Below are 26776 nucleotides of genomic sequence, written 5' to 3' on the forward strand. Positions count from 1 at the left end.
ATCAAATCCTTAGTTACGCAAATAAAATATACTTGATATTGTTAATATACTTTTCTTGTAGTACTAAAATCACAAAAGCTAAAGTAAAACACAATCAATGTTTTAAAAATACACCTTCTTGACCTTTTGTTGGCTAAAATTTTTTAGTGGCAAAAAATCACTTTAAACCTTGTGTAGATTTTTGTTATTCATGTTGTTAAATAAAAGCACTTATAGTGCATCATTGCATTATTTGACATATATGGCTATTCGAATAGCCACTCTTTTACTGAAAGAGAAAAAAAAAACACACTCGTGTATATATTATTATTGTATTATAAATATGTTTTTTAATTATTTTTTTATTTTAAAAATATTACAGTATTATTTACATTTTTCCAAATAATCTCAATCTGAATGTACCTTCAGTAGGATTTAAAATTATGTACTACCATTATTAAAATACATGTACAACTACTTTTCTTTGAGATCAAAAGTTAGGCATGAATGAAGATTGAGTAGTGCTAACTTTGGTTAAAAAGCTATAATATAAATTCTGAATTTAAGAAAATAAAAGGGAAAAAAGAATATCGAAAATAGTCTTTAGAAAAAAAAAAAAAAAAAGAGGGCACGAAAAGAAATGCTAATATCAGTCCAAAATTTATTATTCATACTCCTGCCTAAAGAGAATTGTATAAAGAGGGAAAAAATGCCACAGAAAAGATAACGAGGTAAAAAAAAAAAGAAAAAGGAAATATATATGTCACATATATATGTCAGTCATCGATCATCACGCCGTAAATACAAGAAGAAAAGTCATCCCACCAAATGCAATGCAAGCGCTAAAAATAGGAAGATAACTTTTGGCTCAGTCGCATGGGATTCCATTGCACTCGCGTCGTCTCAACTCCTAAGGCCCCGGTAATTTTTCAATAGAACCAGTACCAATTTTGGCTAATTTACTAATTGCCCACTCAACTTAAATTTCTCTTTTATTTTCTCAACTTTCAGAGCCTTTCCCTGTTAAAACCGGATTTAATTTCTACAAAAGTTCATCAACTTAACAAAGTGAGGGGTTTCGAAGTTAAGGCAGCAATGCCACCAGAGGATCAGGTAAGAATTCCGCATGTTCTCACCGTTGCCGGTTCCGATTCCGGCGCCGGCGCTGGAATTCAAGCGGACCTCAAGGCATGTGCTGCTAGAGGAGTCTACTGTTCCACTGTTATCACGGCTGTCACTGCGCAGAATACCGTTGGAGTTCAGGTCAGTTCTTATAACCTGTATTATTGCTTTTATCTGAGCCGAGTTAGTATATTAATTGGTTTCTGCCACCGGCTTAATCGCTGTTTAGTTGTTGCATTTATGAGTAATAGTTAATTGTTGGCTTGTGTGATCTTAGGGTGTGAATGTTCTGCCGGAGGATTTTGTCCTGGAGCAGCTGCACTCCGTGCTATCGGACATGCGTCCTGATGTTGTAAGTGAATGCTTAATCATGTATACGCCAGTTTAATTGCCGTTAGTTTAGCCTCTTTATTTTTTTTTCCGTAAACATGTTTTTGAACAAGTTCTTGGCTTTTGTTTAAAACTTTGTATTATTTCTTCTATTTGAAGTGGAATGCATTTTGATTCATTTGAGTTGACATGTAAGAGTGCTGACCTAATTTTAGGTGAAAACAGGAATGCTTCCTTCAACTGGTATAGTCAAAGTCCTCTGTAGATATCTTCAGGAATTTCCAGTTCGAGGTAATGCAGAATTAGATGATTTAATTATTTCTATGAATTTCAATCCAATAAAAGGTACTGCTCAGATAACTATATGCTTATCTTCTAATATACATTCAAGTACTATTAATTGGACTTTAATGGACTGTCATCATTATTCTGAAGGCAGCTTTAGTGGTTGATCCTGTTATGGTATCTACAAGTGGTGACACACTGGCTGGTCCCTCTATTCTTTCTAGCTTTAGGTATGTTAAGCATTAAATCTCCATCGATACAGAAGTTAGTTTATTTTCTTCTCCCCTTCTTCCTTTTGTATGCCCCAAATAAGTGGTGCCTGGTTGTGCTCAGTGGCCTCATTTCTAAAAAGGTACCTAGGCTCTTCATGCTTTTTAACTTTCTCTGTCTGAGTAGCTATGCCGGGCTCTATAACCAGTAGAGATACTTCTATTTACCTCTCTACCATGGGTTACCTCTGAACCCCCTTTATGACTTTTTGGTTAAGAAAACATCTGCCAACCTGTTCGAGATCATATGTTTAATAAGTAGAAGTTAGCTGGAATTGGTTGGTCATCGTATAGAGTGGTCATTTCATGCTTGGACTCCCCCAAGTTATTCCCTCTCAGTTGTTGTAGTGTCATTATACAGCCTGTGCTTATTACAGTGACCTGGAATGATGCCTTACCTTCATTCGGTATGAACTTGCCGAAGATATGTGTCATTGCATCCCCGCATGCATCCTATCTACAGATGTTATCTGGTAAACATTGTCGAGTTTGCTTGTTGTATCTTACCTATTAATTAGTGCAATACTAATTCAGGAACGTTCTGCAATTTTCTGTTTTACCTCATTCAAATGTATGGCCATTGAGAATGCAGTATTACCTCTCATATCTCATTCCATTTGGACTTCCAACATTTCCTTTTTTTCCTTACTACTTCAATACTGAAGCAGCAATTATATGAAAATGCAAAGCAAGGAATGTCCTCTAGTTTGGCTTAGATAGTGTAGGCATTTGCTTTAGAGGACAGAAGACTTCATTGAAGATCTTATGAGAACACACATCCACTGTTTTCATTTCTTTCTCTGAGGTTGGTTGTGGGTCTTGGCTTACTTGCCAATTGCTATGATTTATCTCAAAATCTTCTAGAGTAATAGTCCTTTTTCGTGCTTCTGTAGGTAATCCTGTCTAACTGATTGTTTCTTGTTTCCCAATAATAGGGAGGAACTGCTTCCCATGGCTGAGATAGTTACCCCAAATCTAAAAGAGGCGTCTGCTTTGTTGGGTGGTATGCCGTTGGAATCACTTGCAGACATGCATTCTGCTGCAAAATATATACATCATTTTGGCCCAAAGTGAGTTGCTTCAAATGCATCAAACCATAACTTTTGCTGCATGGCTAATTAATTTGAAATTTGAAGTCTTCATATACCTTATTATGGGACTTGATAGGTTGGGCAAAAGAGCAAATCTCTGATTATCTTCAATTATTTTAAAGATGTAGAAAAGTTGAGGGTACTTGTTAGCTGGAAAAGCTTTTTGGAGCATTAAATAATGTTAGTTGAGGTTTCATGTCGACTCATAGCTAATTGAACTTAGCATTGCCTACATCAAGGCGCTCCATAACATGGTCAATGCATTAAATTTGTCGGGTCCAAATCCAATTTGGTAGTTTGTGACCACATTTGACTCGGCTTTGTGCATCATCTGCTTTTGTTTAGGGGCAGGCAGTTCTGAAACTATTATTTGCTGAGAAGTAGGGAAGCAACTGGAAGTCAAAATAGCTTGCTCGCATATTTGATCGGGCTGTAGAATTCACAGCTTTTGCATTAGAAAAGGCAATATCGTGGTTTTTTTTTTTTGGCTTAGCTTTACCGTGTTAAATGGGAATTTACTTCTCACTGAAACTTGCAGGATTAAGTTCAGTGAACACTTAAGCATTAGGTCAAACCTCCATTCCCCCGTTCCTTGTGGAGTTTTTCATACTTTCTTGGTATATTCTTCTAATTATTGATGAACACATGCTGACTGAAGTTATTTATTTCAGAAATGTACTAGTAAAAGGAGGTGACCTCCCTGCTTCATTAGATGCTGTTGATGTTTTATATGATGGTAATGTTTCACAGCCTTCTTGTAGTGAATTTCATGAGTTTGCTCAGACATGAACTTGTATTAATATTTGTTCAGTTTGACCTTGTAGGCGAGAATTATTTTGAGTTCCGCACTTCACGCATAAAAACTCCAAATACTCATGGAACTGGTTGTAGTTTGGCTTCATCTATTGCAGCTGAGCTAGCAAAAGGCTCTTCAGTGATTTCTGCTGTAAAGGTAGTTGACTCAATATCTGCTTTTTTCTATGATAGTGCACCTCTGGTAACATAGTGATATAAGCAATTTTAAGTCCCATTTTGGTTTTTTATATGAAAATTCAAGAAGCTGACTAAGCATTAGTGCATATGCATAAATCAAAAGGAGGAAGAAGATATTTTAAAGGAAAGTTTTCTCATTCTTAATGCATCTTGCTACTCTCAATGTCTAACTGGGCATGAGCTGTTTTTTAAGTTGCTGATCCATAATATGGTTGTTTGACCTGTGCAAAAATAGACGCTACACTTTTTAAGCCCTACTATAGCATGCTTTTTCAGAAATCTATGTAGATAAATCATCAGTCGGTGCACTTTGGCATTGATATTCACTGAATCCTTAATGATTGGTAGTGTACTTAAGAGAGGGTATGATAAGAACACTGGTATTCACTTAAAAAGTAGCGGTGAAGGTTGACAGCCTATGACGACAGGGAATTAGAAAGATGATAAGCAATTTCAACTTAATTTGGGTAGTTTATGATCTGTAGGACATTGCAATATCTAAGAGGTGAATGCGAGCAGTAATGACACAATGCAATGAGGGCAAAATTTTTTTAGGGGTTTGAAGATTCACCATGTACCTTAGTACTGTAATGCTGACTATTAAGCTTCTCCATGTTCTCTCTTCTCAAAGTATAATTCAGCAACTTACACAAAGGGAGTGTTCCGAGCTGCGTGTCTGGAGAGAGGTGAATGCATGTGTGGTTAATTTGGTTAGCGGAGTCCTCTTTGATCTCCTTGGGATCCTTTTCTTCATACACACCCTGGAGTTCTTGTCCTCTGATGTTGCATGGTAGTATGTGCATTTTTACTCGACAAATTAATTATGACTAGTCTATGCTGTTCCCCCCGTTTCAGCCCAAAAGGAAAGAACAATTCATTACAGAGTTGTTTATGGGGTTTCTTTTGGCTTCATTACTTGTTTTATATTGTTTATTTGATCCTAAGTTTTTCTCTATCTGGTTCTTTCAGGTAGCAAAACGCTTCATTGAATCTGCTTTGGGTTATAGTAAGAATATTCTCATTGGAAATGGACCTCATGGTCCTTTTGACCCTTTCTTGAAGCTGAAAAAGTATGCCCATGGGTCATCTAGGCAGTCCCTGTTTGATCCCAGCAATCTCTTCCTATATGCTGTTACAGACTCAAGGATGAACCAGAAATGGGATCGTTCAATCACTGATGCTGTGAAAGCTGCCATTCAAGGTGGTGCCACCATTGTTCAGCTGAGGTTTGTGCTAATTTGATTTATTATTTTTGTTCCCCCACCCCCCTCTTTGGGTTTTTTAAGTATGGTATGGTTACTACTTTAGTTGGGTTTTTGTTGTGCATGGCTATCCATATCAAATTTTAAAGTTTTATATTAGCCACGTAAACATCTACTTGATTGTTCCTTTGTGTTTTTTGCCCTTTTACTTTTAACGGTTGTGTGGTTTTTTCCATTTGCTTAAGTGGGAGCAAGGGTATAAATAAGGATACAGCATGAATGAGGCAGATCACCATGATTTTGCCTTTCAGACAGCCTTTGAATAAAAATTCATGCCATTAGCAAATGTTTAACCCATTAAACGCTATGCTTCAGATTACTTATACAGTAAATATGGGTTTGCTATGGTTTTCACTTTTCACATGAAGCTTCAAACTTTTGTAATCTGCTCTGATCTAAACCTAAAGAATCAACAAATAGTGCTGCCATTCGTTTTAACATGCACAGATTATTTTGACAGTATCACTCAGGTGTTTCAGTTTGCGGTTCCCTTGATAAGAAACCAAATTCTCGAAGAAGCAAATCTCATTTTTAGGATGTGCAGTGCATATATTATGCTTAAATAATTTCATCGGGCGGCAAAATCAGTCATTGCTAATCTTACTTTTCTATAACCCTTGAAGGGAAAAGGAGGCTGACACTCGAGACTTTCTGGAATCAGCCAAAGCATGTTTGGAAATTTGTCGCCAACATGGTGTGCCTTTGCTGATAAATGATAGAGTTGACATTGCCCTTGCTTGTGATGCTGATGGGGTGCATGTTGGCCAGTCTGACATGCCTGCTCATGTTGCACGCGTTCTTCTTGGGCCTGACAAAATCATTGGTGTCTCGTGCAAAACACCAGAGCAAGCTCAAGAAGCATGGGTTGATGGTGCTGATTACATTGGCTGTGGTGGTGTATACCCAACAAACACAAAAGAAAACAACCCGACTCTTGGTTTGGATGGGCTAAAAACCGTATGTTTGGCTTCCAAGTTACCTGTGGTTGCCATTGGTGGAATTGGAATTTCAAACGCTCACTCAGTGATGAAGTTACAGGCCCCAAATCTGAAAGGTGTAGCAGTGGTATCTGCGCTCTTTGATCGGGAATCTGTCTTGATTGAGACACAGAAGCTGCATAAAGTGCTAGTGGAGTCGAACACTGAAATAAGGTGAGATAGAACAGTGAGAGTTTCTATTGTAGAGTCTAGACAAGTTAGCTAGCGAATTAGACTTGTCTCAAGGGCAATAACTGTAGTCTCCGTCATAAGACTCGTAACTTCATGTCCAGTGTCAACCAGGATAAAGGTAAGTTGCTTGATCAAAATTTTAGGTGAAATCAACCATCTTTTATACTGGACTCAGTATATCCCACGTAAGTTCTTACTTTTGGTGATCCCTTGCAGCTAATGTTCTCTCCGTAGCGTGCACCTCTAGTAAGCAAAATTGTCGCCACAAAAGTGGATTTCCATTCCTTGTCTTCCACTTTGATGATAAGAGCATTGATTTTCTTTTTTGGACACCTAATCTTTTCTTTTCTTTTTTTTTTATCATTACGTCTTTGGTGTTGTTGATGGGAGGTGTACATCCATCAATCTACCTCTGCCCTTTTTTTTTTCAAATGTAAAAAAAAAAAGGGGGGGGGGGGGGGCGGGGGGTTTCAAATTCCCCGTCGCCTTCTTAGTTTGTCGATCTCTTTTAATCTGTCTCTGTATCTCTGATTTGAGTTTGCACTTGGGATATGTGGTGCTGGCTGAGTTTTGTATATCCTACATTCCATCAATGCTAGGTGGGACTTGAGAGCCTACAATTAGAGTACTGGGTGGTGATCCAAGCTGCGTGAACAGTAGTATATTAACGTTGCATTGCAAGAAGAGGGACGAGCGACTAGAGTGAATTAAACTCTAATCTGTGATTTTGATTTTCGGGCTATGCCGTGACACGCTAACTCGAGTAAAGGTCCAAATATATTCCCGTCATTCTTATTGCGGTTATTTTGATTAGTTTAGATGGACTACGGGTTGATCCAGAATTAAGGAATTAAAAGCTCTAGGTTATCAACTACTATTACTAGAATAGTCAGTTGGCCAGGAAGAGCTCTTTAAAACACTACTATAATAGGATCTCTTGAAAATGTTTCGTTAAAAGTGATTCACCGAATTTTCATTTTTAACTTATCATCGGCAATAATAATATCTCTGCCTTGACAAATGACTACACTTGATTGTTAAATGATGACAAAAGTATAAACGTGTGCGTGTGAAGGGACTGGAAGAGTCCAGCAGAGCTTAGTTGTGGAGTCGGATTCCACTTCAGATGTTCCGTTGTGGAACGCTTTTCTGGCATAGCAATCATGGCTTCGTATACTTTTTCATATATATGACAAAAAGGTTATGATCCAATCTCGTTCATCCTCCTCATCATGTTTCTGTGGATATGAGTAATTTTTCTTTCCCGAAAAAAGGAGCTGAGAGGAGTTTCATTCGAGAGATGAGTGAAACCAATCTTCCAAGTCCTTGCTGAACTAATCAGTTTTTTCTTGCGTAAAGTTTAGAGCTGACTGCCAGCGTGGTTGGTAAAAGTTAAAAAAAAAAAAAATAGTGTGTACATTGTTATTAGCCCAAAAAAGGGCAAAAACAAAAAATTGTTCATTAGGAAGACCGGTAAATTGGTTAGAAGTCAAGAGTAGGTAATGGATCTCGTTTCGTACCGTAAACAAAAATTTGTTGTGTTTTTTAACCAAGCTTCACTAGGTGATGCTCGTCACAATCTGCCTGAGCAACACACCCATCTCTCGTTTACACGGTGAGTGTGTGCAAAAAAAATTAGCCATGGAAAAGGCCAAAAAAGAAGACAAATGACTTCGGGCTCACCAAAATACGACTAAACTGTAGAAGACAAATTAGCCATGGAAAAGGCCAAAAACAAAGGCAAATGACTTCCGACTCACCAAAATACGACTAAGCTGTAGAAGACAAGATGTATTTTAATTGACGCAAACAGTCAAATGGACAGAATATTATGCACGCAAAGCCAAACTAATGCTTGAGCTCCATATGCTGATGACCAAACAGGGCTCTCTATGTCTTTACCTCACTATGCAACGCACACAGAACTATCACACTACCTGCGATTCACAAACCTCTTTGCCACAATATCTCATAATCTACCAAGTTTAACATATCTTTACACGATCATGAAAACACCCGCAGTTCATGGACTTCAGGGCTAGGACTACTCGAATACGGGAAAAGAGCCCTCAGCTGAGCTGAAATTCTCCGCTCGCTTGCGCCTCTTTCACTTGTTTATCATATTCATCCTCCTCCTCCTCCTCCTCCTCCTCCTCCTCCTCAACTTCCCCCTCCACATCTTCTTCTTTCTCCTCATCTTCCTCACCTCCCCATCCAAAGCCACCAATTGAACGGGAAGCGGGAGGGGGCGTCTTTGCTTCTGCAACAATTTTAGTGATCTCTTCGACAGTTTGAAGGGAAAAGGTCGGATTTTCTTTTCTGTAATAGGCAGCTTGAGCTGCATCTGTTAATTCCCTAGGCAAATTCTTCAGAAACCATGGATGAGTTTTTATGTCTTTGATTGTAATTCTCTGCAAATCAAGATCAATTTGGTGAGAGTTGTATTCAGCCCAGCAAGTTCACTTTTTTGGCATTTCAATGGAAAGACTGCTCAACCAATAAGAGCAGGCAGATCAATGAGGAGCACAAAAAGCTACTTCCAGTGACAGTTGCTTCCCTAAAAGTGCATGCCAATCTTGAAAATAGATTAAGAATTTCTGTTACGCTAGAAGAAGTATCTAAATCCAAAAAGGGACTTGCAATCCTGAGGTTCTAGGATCCAAATATATATATATATATATATATATATATATATATATATATATATGCCACTGGAGGATAAGCAATCACCACACAAAATCATGACATACTTTCCATTGAACAGGTAAAGCAAAAAAATGATGACAAATGACTCGCCATATTTTCCCACAAGAACCATGAAAAACTAAAGAAAGGTGAAATACTCCAGCTACAAATCATGACCATCTAAGTTCTCAAAAGCACAACCTTATTGAAGATAAAGTTAAAGCCTAACCTATCATAAAGCGCTATCGACAGATATCAGGGCAACAATAAAATTAACACTCTAGGGGCTAAACCACATTAGAGAGAGCTGAAGCAGACCAAACTGCTTATTATTGCACAGGTAAAGCAAACAAAACCGTCCTGGAGTAAAACCAGAGTATAAGGTTCCCTCTATTGTGTAGAAAGGCAACAAAAATTACTAAAAGAGTTATCATGTTATTTGCTTTGCAGACAGAGACTGTGCAGAAGGAACATAAATTTATGTATCTTAGCATCAATGCCAGGGGGAAGTTGATCGGGCTAACATAATCATGTTCTGATGGTTAAAAAGCCAGCTGCAGATCAATAACTAGTCTCTTCATATGAGCAACAAAGATATTTTTAACCTATCCAACCTTTGACACAACACACACAAAATGGTCTCCTACCAAGCATGTCACCCATTATCTAATGAAACCAGTTTAACGTAGATAGTCAACAGAAACAGATTCACATCAATCAATAACGTACCCGAGCTGGATTAGCAACGAATATGCGAGAAAGAAGGTGCCTACATTCTTGAGATATGTGAACATAATCAGGTACCTTGTACTGCACGGCCATAATTCGCTGAAGAAGCATAGCAAAGAAATGTATCAATAACATCATATTCCTCTATGACAAAAAGATAATGATAACTTTCCACCTAGTCGCTTTTGGAACAGCAAAATAGAAAAACTCACTTGAATGGTCTTCCTAAAGTTTTTCGGATCTTCTTGGTCTTCAAAAGGGTAAGCTCCAACGAGCATAACATACAGTGTCACTCCACATGACCAAACATCAGCTAGCTGAAAAGACAAACTAAAGTTCTAAAACATGGCCTACAACAGGCAAATCTTTGTTTCCGAAGGGGAATAAGAAGAAATAAAAAGGACAAACCTTTCCATCATATTCTCGCCTAGATAGAACTTCAGGAGCTATATAAGCTGGAGTGCCAACTGTTGATTTGGGTCTTGAATGCAGAAGAGATGACTAGACCGAGTGAAGAAGAGAGGGAGAAGGCAAAAAAAATAGTAAGAGCAGGAATATACATATCATTGAAAATGAATCCAAAGTTTCAACTGACGAATCATGATGTACACCTTAGAGTAACCAAAATCACATATTTTCAAACGTGGAGCAGGGCTTCCATCCAAAAGAGTATTCTCCAGCTTCAAGTCTCTGTGGCATATTTGCTGTAGAAAGCATTTGGTAATGAAATCACATGTGAGCACGTAATATATTTACAAATTTGATGAATTCAATCATATACAGGTTTCTTGAGTATATAAAATTACAAAATATAACTATACAGGAGATTAACTGCCAATTTACCATGAAATGGCAGTAGTTGACTCCTGAAATGAGCTGCTGGAAGAAATACCTGGCCTGAATATTTGGAGCCAAAAAGACAAATTAGCTTCTGGATTTATAAACATATAGCTATAAAACAGAGTTCCTCCCTCCCTTCCCCCCAAAGGAAAGGAAAGCAAAAACGAAGGGTCCTCTTCTTCGTCTTCAATCTTCTTTTTTTCCAATGTGAACGGAAATGGTAGCTAACTTCCAAAAGTACTTTCATACAAGATATTATACCTCATCCTCGCTAAACCTTCCAGCATTACAGATTCTTTCAAAGAGTTCCCCTCCAGCTGCATACTCCATAACTATAGCAAGATGTGTTGGAGTCAACACCACCTGCAAATCCAAATCAAACGCCCAAGGGTCCCTAAGCATTCTACTTTATGCACACAAAAACTGAAATATAGGAAAATAAAGAACTGGAGAGGCTCACCTCCTTGAATCGAATAATGTTTGGATGCCTAAGAGATCTGTGATTTATAATCTCTCGTGCAACGTTCTCATCGATCTACAGAGAAGGAATCACAATTCTGGCATCAATACCTGAAACTCCACTGGACTTCATTCTTTGAAATCAACCTCTAACGTATATAGAAGAAAACGCATGATGACAAACCCCCAAAAAATGTAATAGTATGAAGTTTACAACAACAAACAATAGGGAAAAAAGTGTGCCCCAAAATCCAAAGCTGAAAAGAGAAGGAGCTACACAATTAATTGTAACCAATTATAAGAAAAAATAAATAAAAGCATGTTAAATCACCACAAACAGAGGAATGGAAGGAAATTTCACCTTGAGCCCTCTTTCAATGTATTTCATAGCAACGAGCTCCTTGGTCTCCTTGTTCCTCATAAGCCTAGCCACACCAAAATTCCCAGAACCAATATCCTTAACAAGCTCATACTTGTCCATCTTTTGTCCTTTTTCTCTTGTTGATTTTTTGGTTTTTTTTTCCCGTCGTCTGTTGCCAATATATAGCTCTAAGCAAAAGAACAAAAACCTTAATTATATAAACCAACAAAATCAAACTAAACCCAGAAATATTCTCCAAACTGAACTTCAATTCTTGCCTCCACGCTCAATCATCAAACACTCTGACACCTCCCTTCAACACCAAACCCTAAACCAATGAAAAGGAAGCAAAATATAGACTAAAGCTTTATCCAATAAGGTCCAAAAGATCCAATCTTTTGATGAAATTGAAAAATTAAGAAGACTCAAACAATAACGCCCAATATTTGACTTCGATAAAAGCTAAACTTTTTGACCTTCCATTGACACTTTCCAGCTAGATTGCAACTGGGAATCTCACAAATTCTCCAAATATGCCAAATCCCAAAAAGCAAAGCTGAGATTTACTCAATTTTGAGTGAATTTGGGAAAGGAACTCAGGGTTTATACAGAAAGCAGATTTGATGATGGCAAAAAAGGGGGTTTTGATTGCGAAAGGTTTATCAAGGAATTGATTGGGATGGTGGTGAATTTGAGATGGGTTTTTGATTGGGGGCAGGGAATTTTTTCTTTTTTTAATTGGACTATGATTTGAAGAAAAGCAAGGAATTTGTAGCACTAGTGAGAATGTGCATGAGAAAGAAAGGTGGCGACAGAGATTTTCATATCCTGGAATTTGTTAAAGTATATGACTGTGAGTACCTACTTTAATTGCACAAGCATGTGCTCAAAGGATGGGATGCAAGTTGGAGGTAAAATGGCCTTTACTTGTTCCCAAAAAAAAAAAAAAAGGCTTTACAAATTAGTTAAATTTTTCTACGGTTCTCAACCCATAATTATTTCCTTTTGTTTCGTTTTTGTACATTTATTACCAAAGGAAATAATGGACGTATGGTCCATAAAACAGAAAGAAAATATTTTGTATGGAGTCAAGTGATAGAATCTTTCCTTATGGAGATATTTTGTAATTTGTCCTGATTTCTTTCTTGTACATATGAATTGTGCGTTTTGGAGAATAGGAAAATAGATATACACGATCTCAAAGGTTCTCCCCATATTTGTGGGAGTCACAACTTTAACATAACAATCTTTTAAGTTAAAATGTACCCCTATTAGAGTTTATGATAACATGACAAATAATTACTTAGGAATTATGATTAATTATTTGTTTCTATGGTTAATAACGTGTTAATAGCTTGTGCGAGTAAAATAGAATCTTAAACCCCTTTTTGAAATAGTGATATACATTTGAATAATAGAATACATATTTATATATATATATATATAACCTGAACACTTATTAGTGTCAAAATTTTGTGTCACCTTATAGAATGTGAAAAATACCCCTCATTCCCCCTGTCTCACACAATAATCATTATTAGTGTAACTAATTTCCTTCAAATTTAACTTTAAACTTAACTAGCTATTTTGTTACTAATACAACTCTCCATTAGTAGTATAACTATCAAATTTTACAACACATTTTAGAGTAATTTACTCACTTATATAGGAGTTTGAACTAACGGATGTTGGTGCAAGTGAATGGGACTTGCATCCCTGAACCATGAGGTCTCAGGTTCGAAACCTATGAAAATGGAAAAAACAACATTGGGAGAGCTTTCACCTGCAAAGGGCATAACCCGGCTCGAACAGGATTAGTCGCAGACTGTTAAACGGATGCGGACATCTGTGGATTATACCTAAAAAAGATACCCTTTATTCCTTAACATGATTAATTTCCATATCTCTCTATTATTTGGGCAAAAAATTGGCGTCGGAAGGGGTGATCGGCGTCGGAACCGGCAGCAGAGGTGGTGGTAGGTTGGGGTGGGATAGGAAGAAGAAGAAAAGGGGAATAATTTTTTTTTTGACTATTTTGAAATGTGTGGGTAAAAAATGTTGAAAAGTTTTTTTATGTTACTGTAACAAAAGTTGATTAAAAAAAAAAAAAAAAACTAGTAGTAGACAAACTTGGGTAAAAACCCACTTGTCAAACAGGCCCTTTGGTTGCATTTAAAGAATGTTGCATGTTATTTCATCAGCTATTCTAAAATTTTATAAAACATTTGATTTTGAGTAATTCACTCACTTATATGACGTATATAGCTCAAAAAGACGGGTCATGATTTATAGAGAGTCATATACAACTAGATATTTGGATATCCATAGCCATGCAAATATGATTAAATCCTTTAAATACTAGTTTTAATTGACAAATATAGATGTTGAATTTTTTTCCGGTGTTAAACAAACTAAAATATACATATTTTTATTTCTATCTCATACTTAGAAGTCTCTCATGTAAATTAGGCGTTGTTTGGCAAACAAGTTTTTTGTCAATTTTTTCTGCTACAAGTTTTTTGTCAATTTGGTCTGCTACAAGTTTTTTAACAATTTTAATTACAGTAACCTAAAAAAATTTATCAAAAATTTTAACTATACATTTCAAAATATTAAAAAATGTACACAATTCAAACTTTTTTTTTTACAACTTCTACAGTAAGTTACCATAAAATTTTAGATAAACACCAAAAAAATTCACTTGTCAAATGAGGCCTTAGGTATGTATGGTGATAATGCATGCTTATAACTATTTACTTGACCAGATACATAAATTTGTGTAACTTCATATTATATATATATATATATATATATATGTATATATACGCATATTTACAAAACTTTTTAAAATGGCTAAAACATTTTCATGCATTTGGAAGGTATGCATATAAAATACCATATTGTGCTTGTTAGCTGTGCACAATGAAATTCATCTATACAACATATAAAGCGGGACTACTATGTGTATGTAGGGATGACAATTTAGGTGAGGGCCTGGCGGGTAGTACAGGGGATGGTGCTCGTCTCATCCCATTACCCCAACGAATGCCTTGCCCAACTATTACTTTTATTTTTTATTTGATTGTGTGTGTTAGTGTGTATGTATATATAAAATACTAATAATGAATTTACTAATCACTTTTTGATTTTTTAGCAAAAAAAATTAGCACGGGACAAAGTTTAGAAATCATTTTGATTTTGTGAATGCGTTTCCCTGTATTTGATATCACATGAGATTTGAAGTAATCATCATTTTTTTTATAAACTATGTGCCAAAACAAAATAAAAAAGTAAACTAACATAATGAGATTATCATTTAACCACAAAAAAATTAACAAGAAAAATTATATTATTTTATTATAAGCAATTATTATATTATCAATTTCGTATTACATATATATAATTATATTATATTATGTATGTAATCTTAAAATTATAAGCGAGGGATGGGACGGGAATGCTCTCTCTCCCTCACCCTATTTAAAGGTTGGGAGCCAAAAACTCCTTCTTGACGTGCATCTTCTCTTGTCTCTATTGCCTCCCTAATTGTATGGCGTCACGTTTTGTTACTTTTAAATTATACCCATAGCTGTAAGAGTGAAATGGTTTAAGTAAGGTTCAAACTAAGGCCTTGTTTGGAACCTTGGTTTTTTAGTAAGTTTGTTTAATACAAGTTTTTTAAGAACTTTTGTTATAGAAACTCCAAAAAATTTATCAAAATTTTTAACCTACACACTTTAAAATATCTAATACACAAAAAACTTTCCCTTCAACTTTTCTTTTTTTTCCTCCCCCACCCAACCCACCATGCCCTCCGTCGCCAGCCACCACCTCCACCATAGCTTCCGGTGCCGGCCTTCCTTTTTTTTTCCTCTCCATCTCCCCTCCCGCTAGCTGCGATCTAGTCGCGCGACCATTCCAAAGGGGGAGGGGGAGGGGGCTGCGATCTGGTCGTGCGACCAGATCGTAGCTGGGGGAGGGGAGGAGATGGGAAGAGAAAAAGCTCAAAAAAAAAAAATCCATGGCTGTAATAATTTTGGCGTCGGAGGGCGAGGGGGATAGGAGAGGAGAGAGGTGACGGGGGATTGAGAAGAGGGGTGGGGGGCAGGAGAGGGGAAAAGAAAAAAAGTATAAAAAGAAAGAAAGAAAGTTGCTGCTTCATTGGCAGTTTCGGGAGAGGAAATAGAGGAGGGGAGGGAAGGGGGAGAGGGAGGAGGAAGGGGAAGGGATGAAGGAAAAAAAAAAGAAAGAAAATGAAAAGGGAAAAAAAATTTTATCTTACAAAAGTTTTTTTACAACTTCTATAGTGATCTACAATAAAATTTTATACAAATGCCCAAAAAACTCACATTCCAAACGGGGCCTAAGTCTTAAATCTCAATGCAGTTATCTAAACAATCAACACAAAAAAACACATGCACACACAAAAAATGTTTTCGCTTTCTTCAAAATTGCATGACCACTTATACATCTCCAATTATCCAGACCACTTATACTTCTCCAATTTTAATTTTATTTCATCGACTTTATTTATATTTTTGGCTCTATGTTTTCATAATCTTTTATTCGTTTTCCTTTCATTTGTTTCCATAAAATAAGTTGTATAAAATATTTTTTTTTGTTAGTTGTATACACATTCATTGAGTGTGCCTTAATCACTATCTTTATCATTTGTTTGTTTTCTTACTTTAACCTCGTTAATAGATTCTTTAACACTTATTATCAACACTAATTACTAGGGGAAAAAAAAGAGAAAAAATTGCTAAGTAAGAGTATTCTTTGGTTTCATACTTTAAGCAAACATACAACTTGGGTAGATTAATATATGCAATAATCCATTCAACAAAAAAAAAAGCAAACAAATTCATAACATTATTTTTACCATATTGCATGCATATCAAATGAAGATTAATTCTCATAATCTTTTTTATGTTCAGCGTAAAATCAAATTTTAATGAGACACCTATTCTCAAAAAGTCTTTTATCAAAACAAATTCGTATTTTCCAACAAATTCAAAAAATAAAAGACGAAAAACTATTGTATAGCAAAATTTTAACAAATATTATTTTACTTACATCATAAACACATCTTTCGATCACCTTTTTATTTTACATATATCACATCAAGAAAAAAATGTTATAATAATTATTTTAAATTATAATTTAAATAATCTCCTATATAAACACACTAATTATTTAGACAGCCTTTTATTTGAGAAATCTGAACAAAATGCACATTATTTATTTTGTTCAATTACTATTTTTTTCGTCTCGCATGGAAAGATTTTTTTTTTGGGAATACCCAAACACACTCAACGAGCAAAGGATCCCGATAAAGGCCTAAACATCAAAAACAAACAGAGAAGCAGAGGCCCATAACTAATAAGGCCATGCGCATGGTTCACACTTCCCATACTAAGGAGTGTCCATAACTGGCAGCGCGTGTAAGATCGAAGTTACATAAAGCTACGTCCCACTGATCTGAGAAGTCAGACAATTAAAATAACAAAATCAATTCGGATACAGTACTATAAGAAATTTACTTATTTATTTTTTGACCCATTATATAAAAACCCCGACTCTGACTCACCCATCTCTCTTAATTTCTTCCACTCCCATCACAAGATCCATACAATTGCCGGCGATTTCCATCTACAACATGCGGCTCATCGTTCGATCGTTGGCTGTCCTTTCCATTCTCCTCACTGTCGCCGCGCCGGCTCTCGCCTCCGAGTACGATCATAGGGTAATAAACTAGGTGTCTCTGCGACGCACTCGATCTCGCTGCATTGCTACATAGAAACCCTAATTTAAGCTGCCGTTTGCTTTTGCTTTCGTATAAATTTGAACGGATCTTTGAGTTTCCTCGTGATTGTTCTACTGTTGCTCAGATCTGTGGAGAGATCAGCAAATTATTAGTCCATTTCCCTGTTTTTGCTTTTTAGGTGCTGTGGAGGATTGTTGTTTAGTTTGCCATTTGAGTTTGATTTATTTTTTGAAAATGTAAAATCTTGTGCCTTCGGGGTCTAATTTTCGTGTTCATAAGAATTGTAAAATTGTAGATCTTGACAAAATTTAGTTGTTCTTTCCGGCAGATACTTACATAGCCTGGTGAATTTTGCATTGGCTTTTTAATGAATTTGTTCGTGCAAGTATGTTTGCATTTATGCGAGTCCAGTGGATAATAGTATTGGAATAGGGGAAGGAGTGGACGCGCACATGAGGATTTGCTAGACAAGATTACACCGTGATGGTTGCTAGACGTGATTACAGCGCGAGGGTCAATGCTGGCTAAGACCATCTATTTGGTGCACTCGGGAATTGATCTGGAGACGATTGTGGTGATTTAGAATGCATTTATTAGGGTCTAATAGGATTTTGATGGAAGTGAATACTTAGGGGAGGAAAAGAAAACAGGATGTAATGTTGGAAAAGTTGATCGCAAGTTCAATTGCTAGCTCGATTAGATTGAGGTGGAAGAGAAATTTTGCTGCTTTATCAGTACTCTGTTTTATCATTGTTAATCATGGACACAGAGGCTTTTCGACATGCTTTTGGAGGCTAGAATCCTGGTGCACCAATATACATGGACTGCACCCAACAGATATATTTGATATAGGATTATCTGTTACTTTCACTGATAGTAAACTCTATATTGGTAACCATCCTAGAACTGGATTGATTTTTCTCATCTATTTTTTGCATTTATACCAAGTTTCTTGTGTGTTTGCTTGTTTCACATCCTTTTATTGTGATTTTTACTGTCCTATCATAGATGTTTGTTGGGATATTTCGTTGCTTTATTTTGAAGTTGTGTGTTATCTTGGAGAGCTGTTGCATGTTGAGACACCGATTGTTTGAAAACTATATATAACACAAGTATTTTACATTTAATTTGAGAAAGATTACAGCACCATTAGACATTAGCGGTATGCTCAATAAATGCTAGTGTTTGTAGACATTTGGCCAGGATATGAGCTTTTAAAGCATTTAATTATTGTCTTTGATTGGCTTTTTAATTGGTTGACGAATAAGAAATACTGTATGCTAACGATGAGTTATAGCGTGTGAATGCATTGGCTAGGTACACTTGTGTCCACAAAAAGTTGGCAACAAGGGTAAAAAGAAAGACTTAGTGTTTATCTTATGCTTTTGCTGAATCTTCTGTCAAATGGGGAATGTGAGGGCGTGTTGATAAATTAGGGCGAGGTACCTGTCGTTGAAATGGGAGAAAGAGAAAAGCAGTTTGATTCTGTGCTAATACTATTGTCCATTGACAATGTACCAAGAAGTTTTGCAGTTTCATCTGCTTTAATGTGCTGCATTGCCTCATGAAACAGCTATGATCGTGAGTCATTTGCATGTTGAAAAGCTGTTTCTAACTCCTGCTCATTATAGTAATGATAAGTGAGTCCAATTCTCACAAATCTATGCATTCTGGTGCTTAGAATTTGGATACAAGGAAGGATCTTATCAATGGTGCTTGTCCTGTAGAAGAAGGAACTATTAAACTGGAAATACATGTCATGTATGATTATAAGCAGCGCCTGTCACTGTTGGAAATTGAATATAACTAAGGGATGAATGGTGATTATCTTTTAGAAGAGGGAATTACATGTCATTTGACCATTATAATTAGTTTAGTTGCTTAGTATTTAGTTTGCATGCCGGCTCTTCTGGTGTTCCTCTTTTTCAGCTTCTATTAACTGGGTCGCCCTGGGCTGCTATTTTTTCCTTGGTTTTCTCCTTTGCGCCTCATGCATTCAGCTACTTGAATACATGATGTGATGCTGCTTTTTGAAAACTTTGATGCTTACCTCTGACACTTTTTTGCTTTTTCCTTCAGTATCAAGATGAAGACAAAGTTACCCTGTGGGTAAATAAAGTAGGGCCATATAATAATCCACAGGAGACATACAATTACTTCAGTCTTCCATTTTGCCATCCAGATGGCACTGTTTCCCACAAATGGGGTGGGCTTGGTGAAGTTTTGGGCGGAAATGAGCTTATTGATAGTCTTATTGACATAAAGTTTAAAAGTATGTTAATTTCTTTAGTTCATCAGTATGGATTATCTTAATATATGGACATGATGCTAAATAATTGGTTTTTGACAGAAAATGTGGAGAAGTCTACAATTTGTGAACTGGAGCTTGATGATGCAAAGGTTAAACAGTTCAAGGATGCAATTGAAAACAGTTACTGGTTCGAATTTTTCATGGGTATGTCACAGATTCAGTTTGCCTGATATTATGCAAAATGATAATGCCTGTCCATTCACAAGCATTTTGTTACTTTAATATCAAATTTTTTATAATTCTTCAAAAATGGACTTGTGGTAGGAAATATAGTTTCTCAAGTGGTTGGTTGGTTTAATTAGTTATTGATATGTCAGTTATGCAACTGTGATGAGCTATGTCAGAGTTTGAATATGTGAATGAATTGTGCTTTGGATGTTCACTTATTGTTGGGATTAAGGCTCTTCTGTTATATGCTTATGAACGATGATTTGTGATCATGCTTATCTTCCTGATCTGGTTTTATTGTCTGACCCATGGCATGCTGTCTACGAGTTCAGATGATCTGCCTTTGTGGGGTATGTCTCTCTTAAGCACTTCTTTCTTCTCCATCTCAAATGTTTTCCAACACCTTAGATTGTTGGTATAACATTATTAATCTTACAGGTTTTGTTGGCGAAATGCGTTCTGAGAGAAACAGCGACAGCAAGCATGTGCTTTTCACACATAAGAGCATTAATGTCCAATACAATAAAGATCAGGTCTCTAGTTTTGTATTTTATTATGGATTTCACATTTAATTTTTGATTTGCTGCCTTTACCATTATTTTATTTATTTATTTTTTGTAGATCATACATGTTAATCTCACTCAAGATATTGCAAAACCATTAGAAGTTGGGAAGACATGGGAAATGACCTATTCGGTGAAATGGACACCAACCAATGTCACTTTTGCTCGTCGCTTTGACGTCTACTTAGATTACCCGTTTTTTGAGCATCAGGTGAATATTGCAATTTTGTATGTTTCTCCACTTCCTAATTTCTCTTTTGTTTTGTAAAATATGCTCTCAATAGAACATATCTTTTTCTGTTGGGAAAATTTTAGTCTTACGGTGTCAATAGTTTATCAAGCGTCATTAAAGAGTTAAAGGAGCTTACTGCCCTGAGCTTCAAATAAATGTTTCGTTGCTTTCTGGATCTAGACTTCTAAATTGTTTTGGGTGTGCTTGATACAAGGTTTTGATTGCCTTTTTGTTTTGCAGATTCATTGGTTCTCCATTTTTAATTCCTTCATGATGGTTATTTTTCTTACTGGGCTCGTGTCAATGATACTGATGCGAACTTTGAGAAATGATTATGCAAAATATGCTCGGGAAGATGATGATCTGGAAACACTGGTAAGCTTGTTATTGTTCTTGAAGTGCATAATTTTTTCGATCAATTTGTATTTTATGCAAGTTTGAAGCTTCATTCTGGAGAAAAAAGAAAACATGTTTGATAAGGAGTGCCTCCCTTCAAATATGCTTTGTTATTCTTCCTGCAGCTATTTTTCCTTTCGTGTATGCTCTGTGCATAGCTACCTGACAGTGCAAAAAGTTCTGTAGATACCCACAATATGGCTTTTGTAGCCATTAGCTCAAATCGCCATTCTCCATCTTGTCATTTTTCTCTCATATAGACTGGTTGTAAAATGCATTGGGGAGATAGGAAAAGAATGCAAGTCAGATTAAAAGGAACAAGAGATGCAAATTTGTCCAAACTGTATCTCTTGAATCCATGCCCAAATGGACTATAATGAGGTTTTCTTAATTGAAGTCACGCCCATAGAGAAGCGCTGTTTTATGTAGTAGACTGGGACAAGTCTACTCTGTTCAAATGAAAGTTATTCAAAATGAAAAGTTAATTGTCATTTGTTTTTTTTAATGAAAAGTGGTGTTCATTGTGTTGACAAAACCAGTGGAGACTTGAAATTGGGTTAGTTGTTTTTATACTTGGTTTCAGGTTTGAAATACTGGGGTGCTTGCTGCTACATTTTGTGAATTGGTGGTAGGATGTGGTTGTAGAGGAGGCTGGTGGGGGAAGGAGAGGAGGGAGAGAGAGGGAACTTGTTCATGATGTGCCATCTAAACAATTGTATTATTGTTGAGAAGACATGTTGGTTGTCGTGGAGAAAAAAGGCAAACGCATACCAATCTGAACCTTATTAATCTTCTTTTATTTAAGTCTGAAATGAGACGAAACGTCTTGGTTTCAGTACAGCCCTTTGGGAATCTCTATTTTGCTTGTATTCCCTTGCTAGAGCCACCTTAACTCTTTCTTCTTTTAAAAACAGGAAAGAGATGTTAGTGAGGAGTCTGGTTGGAAGCTTGTTCATGGAGATGTGTTCCGGCCTCCTCGCACTTTAGTGTTGCTCTCTGCTGTCGTTGGGACTGGAGCACAACTAGCGCTGCTTGTTCTCCTTGTCATCTTGTTTGCAATTGTGGGAATGTTATATATTGGGTATGTGGAAGCTATATTCTTAACTTGTTTAGTACGTTGAAACTTTGAACTTATATGTCTTGTTGTGTTTGTCTTTTCATTCAGTCATTTGTCTTCTCTGTAGGCTCAAATTCACATCTTGCTGGCTCTATATTCTCCTTGTTTTTGAGTTCTCTTCAATTTGTTTACCTTTCTTTTGTTGTAATGGGTGAGAGGGGTTTTGGAGGCTTCACATTTCTGCATCTGTTTTGTGACATTATGCATCGGTTTTCTAGTGTTTGGGTTGATATATAGCCTGGATGTTTTTGGTTACAGATCAGCATTCTTTTTTAATTACTCTCATATTGGTGTATTCCTTTTTCTTTTTTTTTTTCCATTCAGGAGAGGAGCAATTGTCACCACTTTCATAGTATGTTATGCTTTCACATCCTTTATTTCTGGATATGTTAGTGGTGGAATGTACTCGCGAAATGGTGGTATGTGTCATCCTGAATATATGCTTTGGTTCTCCTTTAGCATGTTGAATACACATTCTTGCAATTTTAAATTTGTATTGTCTTCCTCTTTGCAGGTAAAAACTGGATCAAATCAATGATCCTCACAGCATCACTTTTCCCATTCTTGTGTTTTGGCATTGGTTTCATCCTGAACACAATTGCTATATTTTATGGGTCACTGGCAGCCATTCCCTTTGGAACCATGGTGGTGGTTTTTGTTATCTGGGCTTTTATCTCCTTTCCATTGGCCCTTCTTGGTACAGTTGTTGGTAGGAACTGGAGCGGTGCACCGAATAATCCCTGTCGGGTGAAGACCATTCCTCGGCCGATTCCAGAGAAAAAGTGGTACTTGACACCATCTGTAGTTTCCTTGATGGGAGGATTGCTACCATTTGGCAGCATATTCATTGAGATGTACTTTGTTTTCACCTCTTTTTGGAACTACAAGGTAATTACGTGAACTGTCTAGAGGCTACGGAACTTGATTCCATCTTTGCCTGGATTTTTAGTAACTCATAGTAGTTCATAGGACTTGCAGCAGAAGTTATGCATATTTGCAAATGAAGCAAAAGATGATAAATTGGCTTTTGAGTGGAACTACAGTGCTATAGCCTACTCAAGGTGTTATTTTAAAAAAAAGAGAGAGAGAGAGAGGTCTGTCTGCACATAGCTTGCTCAAGGTGTTATTTTAAAAAAAGAAAAGGTTGGACTGAACTTCTCCTGTCTATGTTTAAAAGGCTATAGAAAATACAATCTTCTTGTGTCAAAGTCTGTACTGAAGAAAAAAAAAAGAATATATTTTGTGAGCAGTAGTCTGAAAAAAAGAATATACTCTCTGCCCTCTGGCATAATTGTTTCTGGTAATATGGTTTATAATGAGAATTGCTGTTGCTCTGCTGGTAAATGTGTAATCTTTGTTTTCTTCTTTTTCTTCTCTATTTTGACAGGTTTACTATGTGTACGGATTTATGCTGCTCGTCTTCCTGATTCTCATTATTGTAACAGTATGTGTGACAATTGTGGGAACATATTTCCTGCTTAATGCTGAAAATTATCATTGGCAATGGACCTCCTTCTTCTCAGCAGCCTCAACAGCTGTATATGTGTACTTATATTCAATATATTACTACTATGTGAAGACTAAGATGTCGGGTTTCTTCCAAACCAGCTTCTACTTTGGTTACACGCTGATGTTTTGTCTTGGCTTGGGAATTCTTTGTGGTTAGTATAAGATATTTATTGCATTCTTATTCCTGTCTTCTTTTCCTGGTTGTTAGAAGAATATCTAATATTCTGTATTTATTTGATTTTGGCCCCCTTTTTTTGTGTAAAGTTCTGATCTCTATTTAGGAAAATGTGTTCAACTGTTCATAATCCAAGTATTGAAAATGTACTCTCTGATACTGGAAAAATGCAACCAACTTATACAATGTTTAGATATTTTATGCACTGATTTTAGCTATTAGCTCAGTTTGTTGACATGAAATCTATGTTATTCTGTAAATAACTTGAAAGTTAAATTGTACGCCCTTCTCAACTGATAGTGCTTAGCATAGCATTCCTCTTTGATGAAAGTGTTTTAAAAGGTTTCTTGAAGAAAGGAGATCAAAGGGGTGTGTCCTGTGCAGCAACTATTTTGTCGATTTGCCTTTTTTGTTTTTTGGTTGCAGCAAATGATGTACTTGCATATTTGTTCGTCTTGTTCTTTTTAATATTTATGTTTTGTCTTTATGAGCTGCTGAAATGGGGTGACTGCTTAAGGTTTTTTCTGTTTATTTTGGATTGCATTTATGCGATATCTGGTGATTTCGGGCATTGAAAATGTACATAGCTTCCCATATTGGTGGGATTGTTTCTTCTTTTCTACGAAGTTTTGAGGTCACGGACATGGCTGGTCCTGAATATTCTGTTTTATTACATGGATATCCTGTAACGCTCGAGCATTTTTGGAAGTTAAATTTTCCATTTGTTTTGTTTCTTTTTCATTTTTTTTTTTGGAGGAGATGGGGGCTGGGGGTGCGGATGTTTTGGTTAGGGAGGACTTGGCTGTTTAGAGGAGAGAGGCATGGTAGAAATGAATGATCAAGGAGGTAGAGGACATCAAAGTAACAAGGACAGAGTCCTCAGAAAATGTGCCCCAAGAATAGGTCTACGTAGAAAGAGGATTATGTTTTATATGGTTGGGTGTCTGTCTTGGTAGATTTTGTTGCTTGCTTAAATTGCTCCATCTCCCAAAGTTTTCTGACAATTATTTTCATCTGAAGCTGATGGCAATCTATTGAGAAATTTACGTTAATACGGGTGTTTCTCGTGTATTTTTCAGGAGCTGTTGGTTATTTGGGCTCTAATCTGTTTGTTAGGAGGATCTACAGAAACATCAAATGTGATTAGTTTAGTTGAAGGGCAACAAAACATATGTTGCTTCTTTGGCCACATGTTCAGAAGGAACCAAAGGACCACGGATGTCATTTTTTGGGTCTCTGACACAGTCTCGCCAAGGAATTCATGGGTTTTGAGGATGGTGGTTTGTAACTCAGGATTGTGGGGAAGCTCCGAAAATTTTCCTTGTTCCCCAGGCTGTAAAAGAAAGCCTTTTTTACATATTAGAATGCAGAGACTGATGTTAAAATTTGAAGAGAGTTAGCATGATTTACAACACTACCTGTCATGTAGTTATTTCTCGCCTCATCCCTGTATACGGTAGATGCCTTCCTTCCTGCTAGCTGCCTGCTTAATTTTGATTACTGATTTTGTTTTTCCATCATGTTCTTTGGGTATGGGATTTGTTAAAGGGAGATTATTGAGGAGACGAGTTGCTGTGTTATGAACTGTCTAAACGGTTACTTTTATATATAGTAACATAATATTATGTCCACAATAGCTAAGGTGTACTTGTTCGGTTTCCCTTGTGTATGCCTTTCTTCTTCTGTAGTCTATGCATCATCATTGATGTTCATTAAAATTTTCAATCTCGCTGGAGAGCGTAAACATTTGTGGGTTTCTATGGCCGCACTTTTGTGGAGAGTTGCTCGATGACGGTGGTATTGGAACGTCTGTTTGGTCTGTTCGTTCTGAATATGTTTTATAATGTTGATTGCACGTATTAGTAAAATTGTACGGCAATCTCTCGGAAAATAATGAAAGAGTCGTATTATGGTATCGAATTGGCAGCGACTCTAAATGATTAGTAAATCTGGATTTTGTCTTATTGAACATTTATTTCTCAATTCTCGTTGCCATTTGGTATTTGGTTTCTTGATTTATTGTATACGCGTTACAAGGGTTTCCGGCGGTGATTGTTCACGGGGAGGTCTGAAGAAATTGGTGAAAGTGCTAATTGATGCTACGAAGTCTATGATCGTCCAGTCTTGAATTGGGTTTGCACTTGTGCTTGCAGGGATGGGCAGAATAAAGGAGTTGCTGTGAAATTGGCGAAGAAAGCTCCCTAATAAATGCGACAATCAGGTCTTGAATTAGTCAAATTCTTCGTGTGCTCGCTTACAAATCTTGGCTGCTTCTATGCGGGCAGAATAAACAAATCGCTCGGGTCCAAAGGGCTCGGGTCGGGCATATTCTGGATTGCGAAAAAAAAAAAAAATAAAATTGCTGTCCTTGAAGATTTTTCCTCATCCTATATATTTCGAATTTTCGATTCGATATCTCCTTTTCTTGGTCATCCCATGTCTCCACGCGGCTGTGGTTCCGTCCCATCACTGACAGCGTGTATAGCACTCTACTACTTACCATTGAACCTCTCTTTTTGTCCTTTTGACACTCCGGTTGGATTGAACTTAAAAATCGATTTCGGCCTTCGCTTTCCCTGACCAGGGTTCAAACCTCAACCGCATTTATGATTTGTCTAGAAATATCTATCAATTGAGACTGAGTTCGACCTTCAAGACACCGATTTTGCCAATTTGGTGGCTGAAAGGGCTGTGCCAGTACAGTAGCTGCATCCGTGTGTGTGGTTCCCTCTCAGACAATTACTACTACTACTACTAGTCGACCTTTTCTTTTTATGGTGCGGTTGGTATAAAATATTCTCAGAAAAAAAAAAACAAACAAAAAAAGGGAGGGAAAAGAAAATGCCTATCATTTCTTCTCCCTTGCATAAATAAATGAATGGCCAAAATTAAACCAGCATTGTTTCAATCCTGTTCACAAATCATACTTCTGTACCACACCATGATGATTTTGATAAAATGATA

The 26776-nt window shown here is 36.7% G+C and overlaps 3 protein-coding genes across 6 annotated transcripts; 2 read left to right on the forward strand and 1 right to left on the reverse strand.

Annotated features, from left to right (window-relative positions):
* The first annotated feature begins 758 nt into the window (after positions 1–758).
* LOC113731883 (thiamine biosynthetic bifunctional enzyme TH1, chloroplastic) lies at positions 759–6706 on the forward strand. Its single transcript, XM_027257379.2, has 10 exons — positions 759–900; positions 991–1242; positions 1379–1453; positions 1647–1722; positions 1871–1946; positions 2921–3055; positions 3748–3812; positions 3901–4028; positions 5039–5295; positions 5955–6706. The coding sequence occupies exons 1-10, from the start codon at positions 856–858 to the stop codon at positions 6484–6486; spliced, it is 1641 nt and encodes a 546-aa protein (XP_027113180.2). The 5' UTR covers positions 759–855; the 3' UTR covers positions 6487–6706.
* A 1565-nt stretch (positions 6707–8271) lies between these two features.
* Positions 8272–12436, reverse strand: LOC140035191 (serine/threonine-protein kinase SRK2A). 4 transcript variants are annotated; one of them, XM_072075142.1, is made up of 11 exons: positions 12051–12436; positions 11853–11902; positions 11575–11762; positions 11215–11289; positions 11016–11117; positions 10758–10811; positions 10526–10618; positions 10323–10415; positions 10127–10231; positions 9915–10013; positions 8272–8911 (listed from the first exon to the last, which is right to left on the reverse strand). In XM_072075142.1, exons 2-11 carry the CDS (start codon positions 11866–11868, stop codon positions 8570–8572), a joined length of 1167 nt encoding a protein of 388 aa, XP_071931243.1. In that variant the 5' UTR covers positions 11869–11902; positions 12051–12436; the 3' UTR covers positions 8272–8569. The 4 variants fall into 4 exon arrangements, with proteins under 4 accessions (XP_071931243.1, XP_071931242.1, XP_071931245.1 ...); XM_072075141.1 differs by having other exon boundaries at positions 11853–12436; XM_072075144.1 differs by having other exon boundaries at positions 11215–11335; positions 11575–12435.
* A 4695-nt stretch (positions 12437–17131) lies between these two features.
* Positions 17132–25446, forward strand: LOC140035192 (transmembrane 9 superfamily member 1). Its single transcript, XM_072075145.1, has 12 exons — positions 17132–17320; positions 19421–19613; positions 19692–19796; positions 20153–20170; positions 20259–20353; positions 20442–20594; positions 20856–20990; positions 21926–22092; positions 22453–22547; positions 22643–23016; positions 23516–23789; positions 24892–25446. The coding sequence occupies exons 1-12, from the start codon at positions 17234–17236 to the stop codon at positions 24957–24959; spliced, it is 1764 nt and encodes a 587-aa protein (XP_071931246.1). The 5' UTR covers positions 17132–17233; the 3' UTR covers positions 24960–25446.
* Positions 25447–26776: the final 1330 nt, after the last annotated feature.

Source organism: Coffea arabica, chromosome 2c, assembly GCF_036785885.1.
Source record: "Coffea arabica cultivar ET-39 chromosome 2c, Coffea Arabica ET-39 HiFi, whole genome shotgun sequence".
Classification (NCBI taxonomy): Eukaryota; Viridiplantae; Streptophyta; class Magnoliopsida; order Gentianales; family Rubiaceae; genus Coffea; species Coffea arabica.